The 22,053-nt window shown below is 36.0% G+C and overlaps 1 protein-coding gene across 7 annotated transcripts in view; it reads right to left on the bottom strand.

Annotated features, from left to right (window-relative positions):
• LOC120332889 (spectrin beta chain, non-erythrocytic 1-like) overlaps positions 1–22,053 on the bottom strand; it is an 88,528-nt gene that overhangs the window by 20,322 nt on the left and 46,153 nt on the right. For 4 of the 7 annotated variants that reach the window (XM_078119199.1, XM_039400219.2, XM_078119200.1 and 1 more), the window contains 21 exons: positions 21,307–21,465; positions 20,044–20,061; positions 17,607–17,770; positions 17,024–17,162; positions 16,302–16,458; positions 15,587–15,831; positions 14,959–15,159; positions 13,696–13,869; positions 12,989–13,116; positions 12,226–12,356; positions 11,201–11,330; positions 10,398–10,617; positions 8,758–8,955; positions 8,069–8,188; positions 7,346–7,438; positions 6,818–6,922; positions 6,018–6,241; positions 4,131–4,263; positions 2,824–2,958; positions 2,233–2,442; positions 28–193 (listed from right to left, as the gene is read on the bottom strand). In XM_078119199.1, coding sequence (XP_077975325.1) covers positions 28–193; positions 2,233–2,442; positions 2,824–2,958; positions 4,131–4,263; positions 6,018–6,241; positions 6,818–6,922; positions 7,346–7,438; positions 8,069–8,188; positions 8,758–8,955; positions 10,398–10,617; positions 11,201–11,330; positions 12,226–12,356; positions 12,989–13,116; positions 13,696–13,869; positions 14,959–15,159; positions 15,587–15,831; positions 16,302–16,458; positions 17,024–17,162; positions 17,607–17,770; positions 20,044–20,061; positions 21,307–21,465 — 3,250 coding nt within the window. The remainder of the gene's footprint in view (positions 1–27; positions 194–2,232; positions 2,443–2,823; positions 2,959–4,130; positions 4,264–6,017; positions 6,242–6,817; positions 6,923–7,345; positions 7,439–8,068; positions 8,189–8,757; positions 8,956–10,397; positions 10,618–11,200; positions 11,331–12,225; positions 12,357–12,988; positions 13,117–13,695; positions 13,870–14,958; positions 15,160–15,586; positions 15,832–16,301; positions 16,459–17,023; positions 17,163–17,606; positions 17,771–20,043; positions 20,062–21,306; positions 21,466–22,053) is intronic. The other 3 variants (XM_039400221.2, XM_039400225.2, XM_039400224.2) reach the window with 1 other exon arrangement.

Raw genomic sequence — 22,053 nt, 5'->3', positions numbered from 1 at the left:
TCAGAGAAACTGTTATTATCTACAAACCTTGGCTTTCCAGTTCCTGTACTTCTTGTATTCTTACTTCAACTTCATCTTCATTTGTGGAATGATTTTTCAACAAAGCGTTAACACTCGCCAGATCTTTCCCGTATTCCTCTGAAGCAAGCTGGCCTTCCATTTGTGTGACAAATTTCTCAAGATCCTCACAAGTCTGAAAAGAAGTAATATCAAGTGAAAATTTGGCGCTCCAGAAGTGTGTGTACCAATATTGAGGTAACTAATTTCGTTCTCCTATTTTACATCAAGTTGTGTAAAGGAACTGAGACCTATGGGAAGGGGGTATATTCACTTGGCTAACACAGACAGTCCCCGAACTCGTAATAGAAGTAAAATTAGGAAATTTGGAATAAAATTATGGCCTAACCCTAACCTGGTACACATACTATGGGAGCACTGAAAATTTAGTCACACGCTTTATTCTTGATTCTGCGATTACCGTATTTATTCGCAAATACGCCGAGTTTAAAACTCGAAAAAAAAGTTGCCCAACTAAGGGACCGTCTTATGCGCGCATAACTCAGATAGCACCAAAAAATCGGCTCCTTCGCGCATCGAGACTTTGATCACGCAACGAAATGATATAATGCTGACTTGCCGGTAATTGCAACAGCTACAGACCATGCTTAATTCTCACGATAAAGAGCGTGCACGCACACACCACACAGGTGTGATTGTCTGATCATAAACGTGACCGCTTGTATTTGATTAAATTTAATTGTATCTTTTGCATAAGAGCAACAGCATTGATCTATCTACCAGCCGTCTCGTGGTCAAAACGTTATCATTTGTGCACAAGTAAGAATCAGATGGAAGTTTCAGGTAGAATAATACTCACAGCATTAATTCTTAACAATAAAACTGTAATTTCAATCATTTTGAACAACCATTTACGGTAACTGAAAGGTTGAAATAACCTATGAATATGATGTGATAAATACTGTGCTGTACGTCCATGGGTTAGGCAACAGCTGTGTTTTCCGTTTTTCCTGAATCAGCAAAACCGAAGGGTCATAAATCAATCACTTTATTTCGTGGTAGCCGTTTTCTTTCTGAAGTGCCGTTATCGGGCAGGGAGTGCTTCATTGCACCGGCCACGTTTTTGTTTTTAGGATTAAGACAAATAACAGCTGGTATACAAAGTCAATTAAATAATCGGCAGACACTTTGGCATACATTATAAAATATATCAGCCCATATATGAAGCTCACACAAATCATGTTTGAGAAGACTTCGAAAAATAACCAAATTTATTGCCGTGTCCGCTCAGGATATCTCGACTACCTTAATATAAAATAATGATTGTAAAATATTTTCAATCAAAAATGTCCTCATGTTATACGAAGTCGGCGCTGATTTAATTCCTTTCATGTTGGCAGTAATTTAGTTGTGCCGCAAAGTGCTGTCTTCCATTACCATAAAACAGAAAATATAATAATCGAAAATTGTTTTAATCAAAATGTGGACAGCGGCGCTAGAGTGTGTGTGCCATATACAAGAAGGTAGCGAATCGCGATATTTGAATATTAAATTTGAATTGAACATCATTGACTGTAATAGATGCGTGCGCCGTGTTACGATTTGTGGAAACGGCGTATATGCGAATTTCTATAAATTCACTATTTCGAAGCTGTTATTAGGGAGTCGGCTTATCCGCGTGATAGGCGTATAGTCGAGAAAATCTAATAGGATGCCTCAAATACCTAATTATGTACCACAGATTATAGTTGTTAGATGTTCAAACGACATGACATGTTTTCGGGCTATTAAGCTCACTTGGCCAATAAGTGGAGGTCTATTTCTAGCAGTAATAGGGATTGACCATATTACCGCCCAATAAGTCAAGGTAGAAATATTATGTGGTTCATGTCTCTGTTTGTCAGTTTCGTCAGTTCAGCACCAATGCGTGCTCTAGATATATCGATTCTATTTTACTCATTTTTCCCTCAGTTACACGCTAATGCGTTCTCTCACTTTGACATGTTTTAATAAATTACCGAACAATTTTGGAGACAGGATTAGTAGCCCCACCTTACCACACGTAAGTAAATAAATCTCCAAAACCCAAAGTTAAAATGAAGGCAGCAATAAGACTGGATGTACTTTTCAGTTTGCATAAACCTGGTCGAAACCGGTTTAAACCGCTAAAAAGCAGAAAAATCTGTCGAACAAGAGAAACAGAAAAAGTCTCACCTGAGCAAATAATTCCGATTTGTGAGCTTCGAACAAAGTCTTCTCTTTGGAGGCGGTGCTAGATTCAAGCTCCGCCCACTTTTTACGTAATTCATCCAATCGGGTTTCAATTTCATCTGTTCGTTCTGGTTTTGCTTCAGCGAGCTTGTCACCTTCCTTTTCTAATTGTGTGAGTCTGTCTTTGTTGGCCGCAAGTTCTGCAGCGAAAGCCTGGTGCAAGAAAAATATAAAGAATAACAGTTTGGGAGAATATGAGGCTGGTATTGCAGTGGTTATTCAAACATGATAAAAATAAGGGGATAATGAGAGTAAAACATGGAAAATTTGAAGACTTGTTTGCAGGACGTTCCAGAAGTATGTGTACCAATATGGATTGTTCGCCTACTTTGCATCAAGTTGTGTAAAGGGACTGAAACCTATGGGCAGGGGTATATTCACTTGGCTAACACAGACAGTCCCCGAACTCTTTAATAGAACTAAAATAAGAAAAAGAAAATTATGCGCTAACCCTAACCTGGTACACACAATACAGTAACAGGAGAGCCCATTTTATACCTACTCCCCCCAAAACAGCCCCAATATAACACCAACCTGATGTTTTTGCCACTTGGAGTGCAAATTTCTTGCGTCATCATACGTAGCGTCTTTCGCTGTCAACATTTTTTCATTTATCCATTCATTCAGGTCTTCACAATCAGCAAAGAATTTTTGCATCGAGAGATTTTCCTACAAAAATGAAAATTTGATTAGTTTATAGAAAAATGAAGAGCTCGTAATAACTAAAAAGGTCAAAAGGTCAGATAACAGATGCTCTGGAGAATATCTTTTATTATACTCATGAACACTTCCATACTCAACTGCTGAAAATTTGAAAACGATTGATCAAGTAATAGAAAAGAAAAGCAATTCTTATTCCCCCCAAACAAATAGCAATTGATCAATAACAACGATTTTGTAAAGCTATTCAAAGGCCCAGTATTCAAAAATATAATTGGACATGAAGTGGACCTACAGATCGCTTTATTACTTATCGATTTTAATCGGTAAGTATGTTGATAGGTATTTGTCTGTCTGTCTGTCTGTTAGATGCACGCGATATCTCACGAAAGCGAGATTGAATCTGCTCCAGATTTTGCATGTGCATTCATCATATGTCGGACCAGAAGCCTATTGATTTTGGATGAATTATGTCGTATAATTAGCGAGTTATTAATTAATTAGTGATGGGACACAAGGTGTCGCTATGGAGTAAGAGCGCTTTTTTGGGCGATCCTCTAACTTTCGATCGATAGGGGTTCAGTCTCTGACCGATATTCTCGTTTTGTTGTTGTTGTTGATTATCATGTTAGTATTTCTTTCCTTCTTCTTATTGTTGTTATGAAAAAAATCGCTTTTCTCCCTAACTACTGGACCAATTGCTTTAAAATTTTCAGAGCATAAAGAATGTATTTTTCGCTAGAATGCTATTACTTTTGATTATTTCAAATTTCCATGACCTCGATATAATTCGATTTTCGTTCGTGACGAAGTCATCAAAATTACATTTTGCCCTCTTAGGGCGGTTTAGCTTTCGTGTGAGTTCAAATCTGCTGCTCAACTGCGATATGATATCAGTATGCTACTGTGACAGATTGCATACTTGTACCATTTTGTGTCTATATATTAGATATACACTAATATTAGTACTTATTTATTGTACTTTTTTAAACTTTTGATTCGGAACACAATTATTAAAACTAATGCACAACATGTATCTCACGATTTCGACAGAATACATAGAATCAGAATAGCGGAGGCTTTGCATAACAATGTAGATGCAATGTTACGTTATAAATTTAAAGAGACTTTCTAAAGCCAGTATATTTAAGACAGGAGAGGTTGTGAGACATTATCCATACCTGTAACAATTCCATAACCTCTTCTGCCTCATGTTTATTCTTCTTCTGTCTCTCGTCAACTTTTTCCGCTCGCTCAGATATTTTATCGGCAGCATAGTGTTCCAGATCAGGGTCTGAGAGAGTTTCTGCAGATCTAGAAATGAAATAAACATTACTGTTATTTCACATACTGGCAAGTAATGCATCACCAAAATTCTATATACAGGGTGGTCGCTAGAAAAACAGAAAATTTGTCTAACAGCTATTTATTTTTACAAATGATGATTTGCAATCGAGCAAAAATATTAAATATTGTTTTCGGCACAGGAGTTGTGAGGGAGTGTTGGAGTTGGAAACATTTTTTGGGCAAGTGTTGAGAGCTTTATCAGGGAGTAAAAAAAAAATTGGGGGCATGGGATTTATGGGTGAATTGCTCAGGTACTGAGAAAAATTTAGAGGTATAGAAATTGGGGGGATGGTGATTGTTTTGGGAGTAAAAAAAAGTTGCCAATATTTTTAAGACGCTACAAGAGCATGGGCTTCTAGGTTAAGACACTGCTCTAAAGTGCACGGACGACATTTTGAGCATCTTTGAGTGTAATGTAAAATAGGGCCTTTAAAAGTCTTTTCAAAAGTTATTCTTTGTAAAAAGTAAATGTTTGGCAAGTTTTCTGTTTTTCAGTAGCTCTTGGGATTCTAGTGGAGTATGTAATTTTGCTAAGAGATGAGTCTCCTATACTTCTCAGTGAGTGCGCATAGCTCAGGGCAATTAAGTCCAAAACTTAGTTCAGATATGAGTCTTCTGGATGTGTGAGAGTATCTCTTTATTCAGCAATCGACTATAATTTTGCTCAGTGCTGACTACTGAGTCCTTTTTACTTCTGAGTGAGTGTCTGTAAATTTTCTCAGTGATGAGTCTATTTTGCTTTGGAGCGAGTGCTCATAACTTTGGTCAGAGATGAGTCTCCTCTACTTTTGTACTTTTGAGTGAGTGCCCATAACTCTGCAAAGAGATGAGTCTCCTTTACTTCTCAGTGAGTGCGAGTAGCTCTTTGCAATTCAGTGGTCAACCATAATTTTTCTCAGAGGGGAGTCCCCTTTACTTCTGAGTGTCTGTGAATTTTCTCAGAGACGAGTCTCCTCTACGCGTAAGTAGCTCTCTCAATTTCAGTGTTTGCCCATGACTTAGCTCAGAGTGTAACAAAATAACCAATAATTTTGGAAATAATGACATCAAGACTAAAAATAATTCCTAAGTCATAAATATTGGAGAATATTCAAGAACATTCTAATATGATATTTCAACATAACGTGCGAAATAGCGAATAATTTCTCGTGTGATATGTTGAATGACCTTGTTTTACATGAATAATCAGTGTAAGAATGGTCTCGAACAATCGGGAAAATTGTTGTACCCCTTTAAATGCAATCTCAAACATACAAGAGAGATCGTCTTCATTATCGTCAAACATTAATAAATCTGATGATCGCTACTGTTATGAATAATAACTTGAAATTGTAAGTTGGTTTATTGGATTTAATTTATTGTAATATATTTATCGAAGGAAATAAAATCTATACAGGCAATTGTCTAGATCCTTGTTGTTATATCAAATTAACAGACGTCTCGACTTGAACAAGTAACCTATTATATATTCTGTTTGGAGTCAGATTAATATCTAACTAGTTTAATTAGCAACTACAACAGAAGACGTTTCAAGAGATGATTCTCATTTACTTTTTAGATGAGTCCGAGTAGTTATTTTATTCCAGTACGACTGAAACTTTGCTCAGAGATGAGTCTCATTTACTTTTAAGTGAGTGCGTGTACCCATGTTTTGAGCAAATCACTTCTATAAAAAAAATATTTTCACACTCATTGTCGATGCAAAAACTACATTCACAAACCTTAGCACAGCGTTAATCCTCTCATCATTAGCTGCCATAGAAGCGACGAACGCTTCATGCTTTTTCAATGCCTCTTCAGCGACATCTGGTGACGCAACAGGTCCTCGGGCAGCGACAGCGTCGACAGTCTCCTGCCCATCTTCTTCTTCTACAGGGGACACGGCTGATGCCTGAGCTCGAGTGCTTGCAAGAGCATATTCTTGATTACTGAGAAGTTGTTCAGCCTTTGAAAGGAATAGTTAGGTTTTATTTTCTCTGAAAATATACAAGACATAGTGTGTTCTTTATTCACATTAACAGTGGAAGTGATAGCCTAGTACAGGGGTTGTTAAACTTTTTAGGGCAAGCCACCTTTTTGGAATTTGTCAAAAGTAACTAGCTAACAATAAGCTGCAAATATCAAATAGTACAGCGAAAGTATGTTTTATTCAAAAAACACATTGAAGATACGTGGTTGAAAATAAATATCGAAAAATAGGGAAATGAAAATATCCAAAATAAAGCGGGCTAAATCAAATCTAACAAATATTTTTATTTTTAATTATCTTTACGCCCCTCCATAAATTGTCTATGCAACCCCCTTGCGGATCACGCCCGTTTGTAGTTTGAAAACTACTGGTTTAGTGATTAAAAGCAAAAAGACCACATACAAATAGTTTTATATAACACTTTGCCAAAATTTTCTATGTTGAAACAATTGTCAAGGTGTCAGTGACAGTTTTGCCACAACCAGGCGGTTGTTTTCCTGGACTCTGGGATACTGGATCACTTGAAAGAGTTGAATATTATCTGTTCCATACCTGTTTTGCATCTCTCACAAAGGTCTGATATTGATGGGCTTGGGTGAGGAATTTGTTTCTGTTTTCCCACATTTGCTGTAGTTCATCCCAACCTTGGTCCAATGCCTGAAAAAAGAATCAAAGAGTTAATTCTAGATAAAAAAAAAATTGAAAACAAAAAAGACATAGAAAAAAAATTGAAGTACAGCTGTTTTTATGATTAATTATTAGAGATTTTGATTGAAGCAAAATCACCCTCACTCATTTAGAAATAAAGGAAACTCATATCCAAGCAATGTACAGATGGCTGTTGAAATGCTAAAGGATGCTCCAAAATGGCCCCCAAAATTGCCAACCTACAATTCTATATTGTATTTTTTGACATCAGTGGTCGTGTGTAACTTTTTCTGAAAGAAGAGTGTTCGCTCCTGGATGAGTTTGCATGACCTTGCTCTAAGAAATTTTAAAGTTAAAAAATACAACTTCAAGCATATAGCCTTTAAACACTGATCAGTGCAAAAAAATGTTGAAAATTAAAGCAATTATTACCTGCAATCTTTGTGCCAAGAACATATACTGAGGATCTTGTTCTTTTCCTTCAGTAACTTTGGCTCCTGTTTCTTTGATGCGCTGATAATCATCCTGAAATAATAAAACTCAGTCATAATCTAATGATTTCGGAGATGAGTATTGATGAAAAGGGGAAATGACACTTTTATCAAATTGCTTTGATATCTCTGTGTTTACAAGTGGCGTTAAATTTTTTGTTCTAAATATATCATCCATACAGCTTCAAATTTCATTCAATGATTTTCTAAATATTTATATATAATTCTACTTAGTCTGCAACCTCAAACCCCAAGAAAAAACCTTTTGTAATGAAACAATGCATCGATGTCACTAGAATTTCAATGTGCCATATCCAGCCTATCATGAAATATCTAAGCAATAGTAAAAATCCATCTCTCCAAAAAAAAAATATTCAATTCTCAATGAATTAATTCCCTCATAATTAAAAACAAAATTTAGCGCTTTCTCCCATCACCCAAAAAATACTATCATCATAATAAAAAATTCATAATCATTGAAAATCTTGGCAAGACTATACGTCCCTAGACCTCAACTTTATTTACTCCCCGAAAAATTTCCATCCCCGCAACTTCTATACTACCAAATTTTTTTCAGTACCTGAACTATCTTTCACCCCATGCCAAAAAATATTTAATATTTTTTCCCTACCTCCAAAGTTGCACCACCCTAAATAAAGCATACCTCATAATTGTCTATCTCTGCTTTAATAGCCGTATGTTGTTGCAGTAACTTCTCAGCTTCTGGCAGAGTTTGTGGCATATCCTCTGATGCAATGGCAGTTTGAGTCTTTGTAAGCCAGGCCTGTGTAAAATTGGAAATGTTGTTTTGAATTGTTATCATATCGTTTCAAATGTGGCAAAATACAGGTTACTACGATATTATATTTGATAAAGCAATAAGATAAACATTGTTTTGATAAATATTCTCATTTTGTTACAAGAGACCAAGAAGTGAGCTATGTTTATTTTCTGTCTGGCAATTAATTGTAAAAATGGCAAATCCTTCAATGTAACAATGTAATAATGTTTTGAACAGATTATATTTGCTGATTAAAATAACGAAACTATACATCTTTACTTTCAGTAGAGGTTACGCGAGACTCCCAATCATTCCTTAATGCCTTTGCGATTGTAGATAAGCATGCGTATAATGCAAGGATGCTGTATCTGTAGCAGGAATAAACATACCATACTATGCAATTCAAGTCCTGCTGCACACTAACACAAATGTATTTCTGTAACGTTTTGTCTGAACAAAGTCAGAATACCGTACACAACAATCAACTGCTTGTGAGCTGCAGCAGCTTTCCCAATTCTGCGGACCTGATTTCATGCAACATCGTAAGAAAAAAATTCCTCATAAACACAAACCTGAAAATCATCCAAATTCTGCAAAAATTTCTGCAGATTTCCTGCTTCTCCAAGCGAATCTTCCCTCTTTTTCAGTAATTCCTTCAATTCTTTCCATACGTTTGTGATTTCGTCGAATTTCTTTCTTATATCATCAGCCTCTTCAGGATGTTCTGCCGCAAGTTTATCCGCTTCATCCTGTAGGTTGTCCAGTTTTGCCTGTATGGGAAATGGAAATGAATAATTCAGTCTTGTGCGTATATTTCTTTATCTATGTCAATACATATTTATTATATTATAGGACCGCGGTTCCCAATCAGGGGGCCGCAGAGCAGTTGGAGGAAAGCCCCAATACTAGGTGCAAAACTGATTTTATTTTTCCCTTTACAAGAAAACTCCCTGTTAGGGATGTAAGTTTCGAATATTTTTTTTTTTCGAATCGAATTTCGAATCACAATGTTCCGATTCGAATATTTCCGAATCTGATTCTATTTAGTATATCATCATATTATCGTTGAATTTTTTCAAATTTGAAAGAAATATAGTATAAATTTTGATAAAATAACAATAATGAGCTTAAAGAATTAGGAAAGTTACTAGAAAAACACACTGCGTGGATGTATCAACTACCAAATATATTACGGCCAATATTTATTTTTGGTTACATAAAGGTATACTCAGTTACATATTTACTTACATACAATTATGTTTGCAAATAATACTGGGTGTATAGCGATTGTTTTTTCCAAAATTGATCTTCAAAATTTATCCAAATGGTAAACGCTAGTTAGTACCGTATGCGCTATGATTTTAAAAGAAGCAATGTTAACGAGAGAAGCATCGCAGACATGTTTATAAAAAGGTATAAAGCGATGATGTTTTATTATAATAATATCATGTAGATAATTTGAAGAAACGTTTAAAATATTTGTGAATTTTTTTTTAAATAGAACCAAGCCCCCTTTTCTTAAATTGCTTCGAATTGATGTTGATTCGAATCGCTTTGATTCGAAATTCTGAAACTTACTTCCCTCATCCCCGTTCTCCCTTGTCCCATTGCTTGATAAGGTTTAATTCGCAGGGTGTTTTCACTTTGTTGAGCATGAATTGTTTGAACATAATGGGATTTAGAATCAACCAATAACAATAACACTATGGACACCACTGCAATTACAAACAGGGTGGCCCATGAGTGCTAAATACTCCTTAAGGGATCCCACAAGCCTTAAAAGGTTGGGAACCACTGTTTTAGACTTTCCAACCCTCTCCACTTCGAATATGTCAATCTGAGCATTCATAAAAATTATTAAAACGGCATTTTCCCAGAATCATTACTTATCGATCTCAAGATCGGTAAGTATGTTGATATGTATTTGTCTGTTTGTTTGTTTATTTGTCTGTCTGACTGTTAGATGCACGCGATATCTCACGAAAGCGAGGTTGAATCTGCTCCAAATTTTGCATGTGCATTCATAGCTCAGATCAGAAGCTTATTGATTTTCGACGAATTGTGTCGTATAATTAGCGAGTTATTAATTAATTAGTGATGAGACACATGGTGTCACAATGGAGTAAGAGCGTTGTTTTGGGGGATCCCCTACCTTTCGATCGATAAGTCTTCGGTCTCCGACCGATATTCTCGTTTTATAATTATACACTACCTGAATGGCAGCCAAATCTCTTTCCATGCTCGACAGCTTTCTTTGTAGGGCCATTACTCCTGCAAGATCATTGGTTAAATCCTCAGTTGAACCGACCAATCGTGACTTTTCTTTTATCCAGGTCTTTGTTTCATCACACTCAAGTTGGAAACTCTGAATTCCTTGCGCAGAAGATAAAGCTTCTCGGCGTAGATCAAGGAGAGCTCGAAGCTCATTCCATCTGAAGAAAATTTTATGTATAATTTGAATATAAGAGACTTCTGGGATAAGATTCCAGATATTCCTTACAAGAGGGAAGAGAGAAAAATACTAGATCAGTGGTTGACAAACGGTGAAAGGCGGCCCACAAAGGGGCGTGGACAATTTTTCAGTGAGCGTAAAGCTAATTAAAAATAAAAGTGTTTGATAGATCTGATATTGCCCGCCATATTTTGGATATTTACATTTCCACTTTTGCTAGAGATAATTGTCACATATTGGTTTAAAGCACACATAAAGCAACTAACAATGTTGCCGATACACATGTGTGATGTGTCACAGATAATTTTCACATGGAGAAAGTGAAACCACACCTAAGATTACTTTGCATTAAAATACAGGTATTTGTCACATACAAGATGAAAAAACACATAACATCATCTAGCATTCAAATCATTTTGTTTTGCTGAAATCTGGTCAGAGTTCAGAGTTAAGAATTGCCACATAGTGGAAGAAAACACACATAAGTTTAGATGCAATAACACATGATAGAAGGAATCACACACAATTTGTCACATAGAGAATGAAAGAACATATAACATTACCTTGCATTTAAATCGTTTTGTTTTGCCGCAATCTGATCAGAGTTAGGATGTTGGGAATGAAGCAATCCTCTGGCAACCTGATTCACAATCGCTATCTGTGGAGCATGTTTGTTGATTTCATTCTCGTACCCTGAAAATATAAGATAAATTTAATCTGTCAGAAATGAAAATTGATAAGGTTTATCTGATAAGAGTGATGCAAGCTCAGCTATCAGAAAAAAAAAATTTAGTGATAAGATAACCGAGAATATCGGTATCGGAATATCGAGAATATCGGAAGACTTATCGATCGAAGGTTAGGGGATCCCCCAAAACAACACTCTTACTCCATAGTGGCACGTGTCCCATCACTTATTAATTAATAACTCGCTAATTATACAACATAATTCATCCAAAATCAATAGGCTTCTGGTCCGAGATATGATGAATGCACATGCAAAATTTGGAGCAGATTCAACCTCGCTTTCGTGAGATATTGCGTGCATCTAACAGACAAACAAACAAACAAATACCTATACCGATCTTCAGATCGATAAGTAATTTTTAACTAACAATTGGCAGTATCTTGAATGTAAAAAGATGAAAGCACAAAGTGTTAAAACCCAATTTAATCAAGTTCGGCGGGCCGTAATAAATTAATAGGCAAGCCGGATGGGCTGAGGGTCGTGGTTAGAGAACCATTGCTTCAGGTCAGTGTGGTCCAAACCCAGGCCCGCGGGCCACATGTGGCCTTCACTTCATTATCTGTGGCCCGCGTCACATTCGAAGAGGAATCAAAAAATCGCATTTCGTGTTGTTTCGTCATAAAATTAACCAAAAAATCTTTTGACATATTGTTGCATCACTAATGTCGCTGGATTGACTAGTGTTATGGCTTGCTGAGGCAATTAGCAAAGTTAAACGAGCAAAGTTCTTGACACTATTGTGGCCTGCGAACAATGCAAAAGTAATTTTGTGGCCCGCGGACCTGCCAATCTCACCCTGCTTTAGATCATGACTCGCATGCCATAAAACAAGATTATTACCATCAAATCTATGTTGAATCAATTCCATATCTTCTATATTATCAGGAATACTAAGAGATCTCAGGACTTGTTCTTTCTCATCAATCCATACAAGACAAGTATCTGCCTCACTGAAGAACTTGTAAAGGGATCTGGTATATTAAAAAAGAGTATTGGTAAAATGTGGGACCCTTGAGGTACCCAACTAACTTGGCTGATTTGACTTATTTTAAAGACAGTTTGAGCTAGTTTGATCTGGTCAGAACTGGACTTTACAAGTGTAAAACTAAAATAGAAATTTCGAGTTTACAGAAGTTGAAAAAGAGATATAATGGTAAATGAAAAAAAGAGTATTGGTCAAATGTGAGACCCTTGGAGTACGCCACTAACTCGGTCGATTTGACTTATTTTGAAGACAGTTTGAGCCAGTTTTAACTGGTCAGAACTAGACTTTACAAGCATAAAGAAAAATGGAGATCTTGAATTTTAGGAAGTTAAAAGAGAACTAGTATATGAAAAAGAGTAATTCTCAAATGGTGGGATCCCTGCAGTAACTTGGCCGATTACACTTACTTCAAAGGCAATTTGAGCCAGATTAAACTGGACTTTACAAGTGTGAAGCCAAAATGGAAATTTGAAACATCCAAGAGGTCTAGTAAATGAAAAGAGTAACGGTCGAATGCGGGATGTGGAAAATTTTATAAAGACTTCGATGCCAGGTCGGCAAACATTCACAGACAAATTTATGGAAGGATTCAATAATGCAAAGAATACTTTAACAAACCTGGCATCAATGAGTTTTTCTTTTCTTTGTTTAGAAAGATCCTGTAGTTCTTTGTATCTGTTGTCGATACTTCTCAGACGTTCTTGGACTTCGATCGATTCTCGATCGTGCTCAGGAAGCTTTTCAGCCTACAGGAGATGAAAATATAAATTTTGTTGTGTTAGGAGTCTATCGCAATGGTACTCTAGCAGTGGGGGGTTGATTGCGAAAAAAATTTATGGGCTGTGAAGCAAATTAAAAATAAAAATATTTTTTAGATTTGATCTTGCCTGTCTTATTTTACATATTTACATTTCTTATTTTGGATATTTACGTTTGAGCAAACTTAAAACTGTTCTATCAATGCTTTTTCTCAATTTTTAGCTGAAAGATAACAGACCTCCTTTGAGAAAACCTAAAAAAGGTGTACAATGCCCAAATAAAAAACTATGTCATACGTCAGCGGTTAACAAAGGTTTTTTTGCTGAGTGCGCCTCGAAAATTAACGGAATTAACGATTACAAAATTGAATTTTATTTAAATGCAGCAATACTTCTTTCTTGTAAGTGTGTGAATTGCCATGAATTTATTCTCTAATAATTTGGCGTTGCACGGCGAAAACTCTGGTAACTGCTGTCATAGTTATGTCTTATGATATCAAGTTTTTTCAAATATAAAACAAAGCATTACTCAATAAATTCCAAAATAGCAAAACAAAAACCTAATACCTGTTCATGCATTGCCTGTATCTGTGACGCAAAATCCTTTAACTCAGTCTGCACTTGGTTATGTTTTTTCAACAATGTCTGAACTGAGGCTTCGTCACGTCCGCAATCATCTGTTGAAACTAGACGCAAAGTGTCAACCAGCCAGATGTCGACATCATCAGCATCTGCTAGGAACTGAGAAAGAGAATGATTTGATAAACAGTCAAGTATCACCCAACTAACTCATGGCAAGGGTGTTAAACGTGGCACAAGTGAATTGCTATGGCACCGAGTGAATTGTCATGCCACGAAAAATAGGCATCTGCTAGGAACTTAAAAAGGAAAGTGGGGCGTTAATGATAGTAAGTGGTAGTAATCCATGACATGTGTGTCAACTATGGCACGGCATATAATATGTGGCACATTGATACATATTCCTGGCACCCCAAGTAGCTTGCTACTGACAGTAAGTAGTAAGGACAACCACCCATGTCAAACGTGGCAAAAAAGCGCCTATTCCTGGCATGAATACAGCCCGGTGCTGACAATTAGTATTGCTCTAGTAATGATCTAGTGACATGTGTGTTAAAACATGACATATGAGTGGAACTTCATGGCATGCCAAGATTTATTGAAGCCAAGTATCACCAAACTAACTCATTCCCAATCGCACAGGTGTCAAACATGGCCTACGAGTGAATTTTTATGGCGACTGCACCATTGGCTAAAGATTTGTAGAACAGTCAAGCATCGGGACTCCTGTATAGTGTGTGTACCAAGTTAGAGTTAGGCCATAATTTTATTTCGGATTCTCCTTGTTTTAGTTTTATTACGAGTTCAGGAACTGTCTGTGTTAACCAAATGAATATGCCATGTCCATAGGTTTCAGTCCCTTTACACTACTTGAACTTGTAAAAGTAGGCGGACAAAATTAGCTACCTCCATATTGGTTCACATACTTCTAGGTAATCCTATGATATGTTAAACAAGAGGTCAGACACCGGAACGTAGTATGTGTACCAGGTTAGGGTTAGGCCATAATTTTATACAAATTTTCTTTATTTTAGTTCTATTTCGAGTTCGGAGACTAGCCAAGTGACTACAGTAGTATTTGTACCTGAAATTATGGCCCAACCCTAACCTGGTACACATACTACGTTCCAGTGTCTGCCATTTATGTTCGCATACTACAGGAGTACTCACTTCTGGAGTGCCCAAGTGCCACCCAACATACTTTCTGTGGTATGTGTACCAAAGACAGCACATAGTGAATAAGATTCTTACCTGGTATAAATCATTTGCTTGTTCCAACTTCTTGCGACGTTCTTTCGCAAGATCATCCAAGTTTTCCCATTGTTGCTCAACTTCGCTGATGCGAGACCGAATTTCATCCGAGGCAAAATGTTCTTGTTCGAGCAAAAGTTCTCCTGCCTTGATAGATTGGTCCTTGATCATTTTACGGCCTGCCATCTCATCTTCTAAAGCCTGTGAAATTAAAAATTGATAAAGTTACAATAGGCCACAAGAATTTTAAAATATTGTGTAGATCAGGGTCTCTCAAACTGGTGTCTGTGAACCCCCAAGAGACAAAGGGTCCACAACGATATGAAGAGTCTGATCAATCTTTAATGATTGATTTCAATAAAAAAGAAATTATATCTTTTCGTTGGGCGGTATCCATTGCTGTCTAAAATTCGGTCGCGTAGAATGCCATCAAAGCTTTGGCTTACTTGGGTCGTTAGGTTTACGTTAGGTAAGTTTCAGTCATCACCGAAACGATTTTGCCTTTACCAGCCCTGCCTTGGGTTAGGCTTAGTTTAGTAGGAGAGAGATTGCTTTTTCAGAGCACTGTTAAGAGTGAAAGTGTGGAAAGCCCCCCCTCCCCAAAGAAAAATAAATTCTTTATCCATACCTTATGTTTATTGAGAAGCGATTGAACACTTGTCAAATCACGTCCGATATCATCAGAAGTCAGGACGCTTTCTTTCTCTCGGCACCAAGCAGTCTCTTCTGACATTTCCGCAAAGAATTGATGCAGTCTTCGAGATTCATCAAGTTTGGCGTGTCGTCTCGCTGCGAGTTTTAGAAGTTCGTCATACGTTGCTGTAACATGGTTTCGGCGGTCTTCGACAACAGTTGGTTCACAAGCTTGGTAACCTGAAAAATTATTGAATTTGAGTTTTCCTCTGCGATAATTCATAAAAAAGAATAGTGTTTAGATCAAAGTTTCTCCATAGGGGTCTCATGCCATCTTATTTTACGCTTTTATCGTGAGAACTTAGCATGGTTCGAGTTGTAGCTGTTGAAATTAGATTAGCATATTATCATTCTGTTTGAGTGTGATCAGAATTATATGTGTATGAGCCAGATTTTTAGTGTGATCAGAGTTATAGTTGTATAAGTCGAATTTTTAGTGCAATCAGATTTTTATGTGTAGGCCAAATTTTTAGTGAGATCAGAGATATGCTTGTATAAGCCAAATTATGAGTGCAATTTGATGAATGTGCGTAATAAGCTGAATTTTTAGTGCGATCAGAGTTATGCACGCAAAGCCTAACCTGAGTTAGGCAACTTTTGTTTTAAATGCGGCTTAAATGCGAGGATATACAATAAAAAAGTTAACATACCATCCTCTCTTGGTTCTATAAACTTCATGCTCTGCGCCTCCAATGTTTTAACTCTTTCCCCGTGCACAGCAATGTCTTGCTCGAGTAATGTATGTTTCTGGTACAAGTCTTCAACTCCCAACAGATGTTGGCCGTAGTCTTCTGATTCCAGCTGGTTCTGAAATATTTTATTAATAAGTGTTTTGAAAATGCACATAGCACTATAGTTTTTGGAAGAATTATTTGCTAGTGTTTCTGCATTATATGCATAAGGATTCACTAGCACAAAGGCAGAGAGATCGGTTGAAACATATCGCTGGTTTCAACGGCAAATCCATCTAAGACCAGACAAAACTGGCACACCCCACAGAGCAAGTCAAATATATTTCAGACTAGATAAACACAAAACGCTTAGACAAAAATAGACAACCAGACACAAAACATCCAGACACGTTCAAACAAGCAGTCAGACAAACACCTAATACAAGTAACTGTGGCAAAGCTAGACAGCCAGACACAAAACAACGAGACGAGCAGACGAATACATTAAAACAAGCAGCCATGTGTAGAGACATTCAAATAAACAATCAGACAAACATAAAAAGACATCCCAACAACATGCCAGACAGACTGACAGAAAACAGCCAGACAAGCATACCTACAACATTTAGTACACCCAAACAATCTAAACAAACAGACAAAGACGTCCAAACAAATACAAAAACAAATAAATTCGAACAAACCTTCATTTCTTCCATCCAATCAACAAGAGACAACATTTCTTGAAACATTTGTTGAAGTTCGACATTCAACTCGAGACGAGCTCGGCGTCCTTGCAAGAGCTCAAGCAAATATTCCCAAAGTTGAAGAATGTTCTCTTTTCTGCAAAAATAAGAGTTAATTAACAAATACTTACTGTGCCAAATTTGGCATGAAGCATAGAAACTTAATACAAACAACATATACAACCAAACAATATTTTCATTTTGGAGGCATTTTAATTTATATACGATGAGCTATCAGTATCATGGTGTATAATCTGGTAATATACAGTGATTATCCCAACAAAAAAATCATCAATAACAAATAACATATCTGAATTGTTGCAAATTTGAACATACGATGACGCTAGACAGTGACCTTGAAGAGTGCGAATTGAATGTCAGAAATAAGAGACAAATAAAATTGGGAAAAAGGAAGAAGCAAGTTATGGAAACATAATGAGAACAAGAAAAGCAATACGAGTCAATGTTTGCAACCCTGATTTAGATACATTATTACATCAAAATTATTTCTATAATAATAAAATATCCACACAGGACAAACCTTGCATTGATTCTTTTGATATCATGATATTTCTCAGATTCCAATTCATTTGCGACATCAATAACAGCTTGTACTCTTTCTTCGTAAGCTTTGACGTCTGTTTCGATCGCCTCGTGCTTCTTAGTGGCTGCTTCCACTGCCGGTAAATCGAACCCAAAATTGTCCTGAAAATTGGAAATTTATAATATTACATATAAGTTACAAGAAAATTATCCAAAATTTTCAAAATAGCAGCAAGTGAGCAAATTTCTGTACCAGTTGTAAGCATATATGCCTAAGTGAAGCAAATATTCGAATACATTCTGAATTAATTATATTCAATATTGTAAATTCTTGATTTTAGAAATATCATGGTATTTTCAGTTCATGAGTTGTAATAATTGAAGAGAATTTGACTGTTGGAGCAATTCACTCAAATTCAAAAATAATGCAGCAAACCAATGGAGAAAACAATATACTTTTCCACATTTTCAAATTTAATCATTATGGATATGCAAATTTTGACTTATGTATGTTTCATTCTCTTTAAGTCTGATTCAGAATATATTCAATATTCAAAAAGGCAATAATCGGTAATCAGGAAAATGAAACTTAAAAGGTAATAAAAAGTGGCTCTCAATGATAATGATAACAAATCTAAATTCAAGTTTTTGTTTTTCTAAAATAGGGCAGATGTTTTAAAACTTGTACTGTACGGCAAAAAACTGTCGCCAATTGCTGAAGTCACTATCGTGAGCAAATTTCGTGAACGAATGCGCAACGTAATTTGTGGCCCTTTTTTTATTTTGTCATCCAAATCACAGTAAATCTGTATTCATAGCAACGACTGCCTATATTTTTAAAGAGATATTATTGTAAAGTGTTAGGTTATAAATAAAATAATGTGCGAAATGCAATGTTTACATACAAAAAAATATTTCTTCAAGACAGAGAGGGAACATGTTCAAGACAGTTTTATTATTTTTACAAAATAGGTTTCAATCAAATTCAAACAGCTTACAGTTTACTTTCAATCAAACAAAACGCAAACTCAATAATAAGAAAGTACTACATGGTACAGACTACGAAAAACTATTGGATTTGAAAGAAGTATCGGTTATTATGAACAACATATCACAAACACAAAAAGAAAAATTAGAAGGAAAGTCAGAGACTCAACAAGAAACTAAATCACCTATTTTACAACAACAAGAAGACTGAGTTTCAAGTGCTAGCATTCCTCAGCATCATCTAAATAATTTAATTCATAAAAATCAATATCCAATTCAACATTCTTGCGTGAAAGTACTACGAAAACTTTTTCTCTTTCAATAATTTCCTTGGTTTTGGTTTAAAATGGGGTCGGTTGTAAGTTCCCATAGAAGGTGAACAGTAAGATGAGAGATGAGACTTTGGCACAAGAGACTACAGTAACTAACGCACCATACTTAGAGAAGCCGAAGTCGACACAGAAATTGAGAAAAAAAGAAACACCATGAAGAATGTCATAAGCCAATATATCAATATAAGAATGGATATTTGGTCCTACAATTAGCATTCGAATATCCAGTACGTTTTAAAAAAATATAGGAGAACGGATATGTTCTGCCATATGATTGTACTGTCATATAAGCTTTCTTTTCTGTAAATCCCGATCTATCCCAAATTTAAAGTATTCAGATAAAGAATATAACTAGGAAAGACATGGAACACCAATACTGAGGACTGAGAAGATAAGAATAACTAGGTCTAAAAGAGGAAGAGAAAAAATAGCATGAAATTCCTATACCTAGTAGTGCAGTCCAAAGAGTATCTGCCCCCCTCCCCCCCTCTTGAAAATTTTGGAGAGACTAAAAAAGTCACCAATAACGTGCATCTTTTTAACATGCTGATTTTTATTAAAATTGCTGATTGTTTTTGCAAGTCTGACATGGTTTGAGTAATATAGAATTCAAAAGTAGGAAGAACTTAGGAAATAGGAATATAGAGAATGGGCGCTCCAGAAGTGTGTGTACCAATATGGAGGTAACTAATTTTGTTCGCCTACTTTACATCAAGTTGTGTAAAGGAACTGAAACCTATAAGCAGGGGGTATATTGACTTGGCTAACACAGACAGTCCCCGAACTCGTAATAGAAAAATCGGAATAAAAATACGGCCTAACCAGTGGTGGGATTCAAATTTTCTTGTCAGCCGGTTCCGTCATACAAATGTCATATTTTCAGGCGGTTCTGTTACAAAAAGTAATGTAATGCTAACCGGTTCGCTGATCTCATAAAATTCTGTGAGACGGTTATATAAAACCAGTGCGAACCGGCTGAATCCCACTACTGGGCCTAACCCTAACCTGGTATACACACTACAGGAGAACCGAAGAAACAACACATAACACCCAGTCTACATTAGATATGGTTTCAACAATCCATATCTATGATCAGACAACATCTGCATAAATTACCATATCTCTCTTCATCTCCTAAGCAGCAAATATAGAAAAAAATAAAGAATTTAAAGTCACTACTTAGGGTGAAGACCGCAGAAAAAGCTTGGAATGAATGCCGGGAAAAAGCAGAAAGATCAATAATAAAATAAAAAACGGGTACAGAGATACCTCGTAAGTCAAACGACTTCATACTTGAACTATTCGGTTGCCAACAAAAAAATTCTAGTCAAAAATGCTGCGGCACTCAAACAGATAAAAAATGTTTGTGTTTAATCATTAATATTTACACATTTAAATAAATATTGTTGTTTAAGTACACGTTTTGATAATATTTTGGGTATTTTGGAATGCGTAATGCATTGTTTTTAAGGAAAAAAAAGTTTCTGTATTCAAACAAATTGGTAAAACACCAATCCTGAACGATTTATGTTCGTCTACAGAGGAATTACTGTATTTGAAAATATTGATGATTGGTTATATTCGATTTATTAAATTCATTGATCAAACGCAGGAACTTCAGTATCACACTTCTCACAGAAAATATAATTCAGTAATTTTATTCTGAAAACGCAAATATTGAGTAAGCATCAAGCTATCAAAGTAAATAAATACAAATAACTAACCAAGCAACGGATAAGAAACACGGCTATATACATTTAAAAAAAACAGTGTCAAAAAGCAAATTCCAGAAGGTCAAACTCAAGAACATCTACGTTTGTCTATTTTACATCATTACATACTTACAGTCTCTTCCTGGATGTTGAAATAAGAAATAGCAAAAAAGATGTAAAAAATTGATTTTGTAATTAACAATAAAGCCTGCACCCTGTTTCTAATAATTTTGTTATACCTATTCATTTGCACTTCATGAATTATTTAAACTGTACTAAAGGCAGTGTGCAAGTTGCAAGTATCTAATGATCCGCTAAATATTGAAAGCATATGAAGATAGGTCGTTTACGAATTAGGCATAGGGAGGAACGTAGCGAAAAATGCAATGACGAATGAAAACCGGGAATTTGGACCTCCTGAAGTATGCGCATCAAGATGTCGCACAACCTGAGTTCGCATACTTCAGGAGTACCGGGAATTTTCTATCCAGAGCTATTTCATGGAGTATTCGACGCTAACATCATGGTCTAACCCTAAGCTGACACATACACTGTGTACCGTTGTCCGGCATCTTGGTTTGCATACTACGGGAGTACCGAACCAGTATCCGAACTCGAGAACTCTAACTTGCGATAATATTAACTAATTGGTTATTTATGACGTTACCTGTGACACAAGTTTCTGATTGTCACTGAGCCAGGTCTCTCTCATTGCTGCTTTTCTATCAAATCTGCTTGCGAGTTGCTCCAAACGTTCTTGACGAATAAGTTCGTTTCTCAAGGCAAGTTCTCGGTTATGTTCTGCCTTCTCAAGATTTTCCCAGGCCTGAAAAAAATGAAGGATCAGAAAATAAAGTGAGACGGATTTAAGATATAAGATAAAATTTCTGGACCTCCTGAAGTATGCGCACCAAGATGGCGCACAACCTGAACTCAGATTGTGTACCAGGTTAGGGTTCAGGTTGTGTGGCATCTTGCTGCGCATACTTCAGTAGTACCAGATTTCTTATTGTTTAAAACTATAATTCGATACCAACTTAAGAGACATATTTTATTATATTTCTGATGAAAATTTTTTTGGCAATGTCAACATTCACCTTTTTGTCCAAAATTATGGTAAATTAGAATTTTGATTACCATTTTTCTCGTGTATAAAACGCATTTCAACTTAAAAATATGTGCGCATTATGCATTGACATGGAAAATATCAAAAAATTAATAATCCATCAATTAATGCTTAACAGGCTAATAATTTTCTCATATATTAGTCATACATTTTTAATTTATTTGACAAAGTCTGTTAGAGTCGTATCATGCTTGTTTCGGTAGAAGCATATTCAGCCCAACTAAAATTTAGCGTTAATAAAGGCAGCAAGAGTTCTAAACAATATTGGTGCGTACTATATGTGAGGAG

This window comes from Styela clava, chromosome 13 (genome assembly GCF_964204865.1).
Source record: "Styela clava chromosome 13, kaStyClav1.hap1.2, whole genome shotgun sequence".
Lineage (NCBI taxonomy): Eukaryota > Metazoa > Chordata > Ascidiacea > Stolidobranchia > Styelidae > Styela > Styela clava.
The sequence above is the reverse complement of the archived record's forward strand: the minus strand, read 5'-3'. Positions and strand labels throughout refer to the sequence as shown.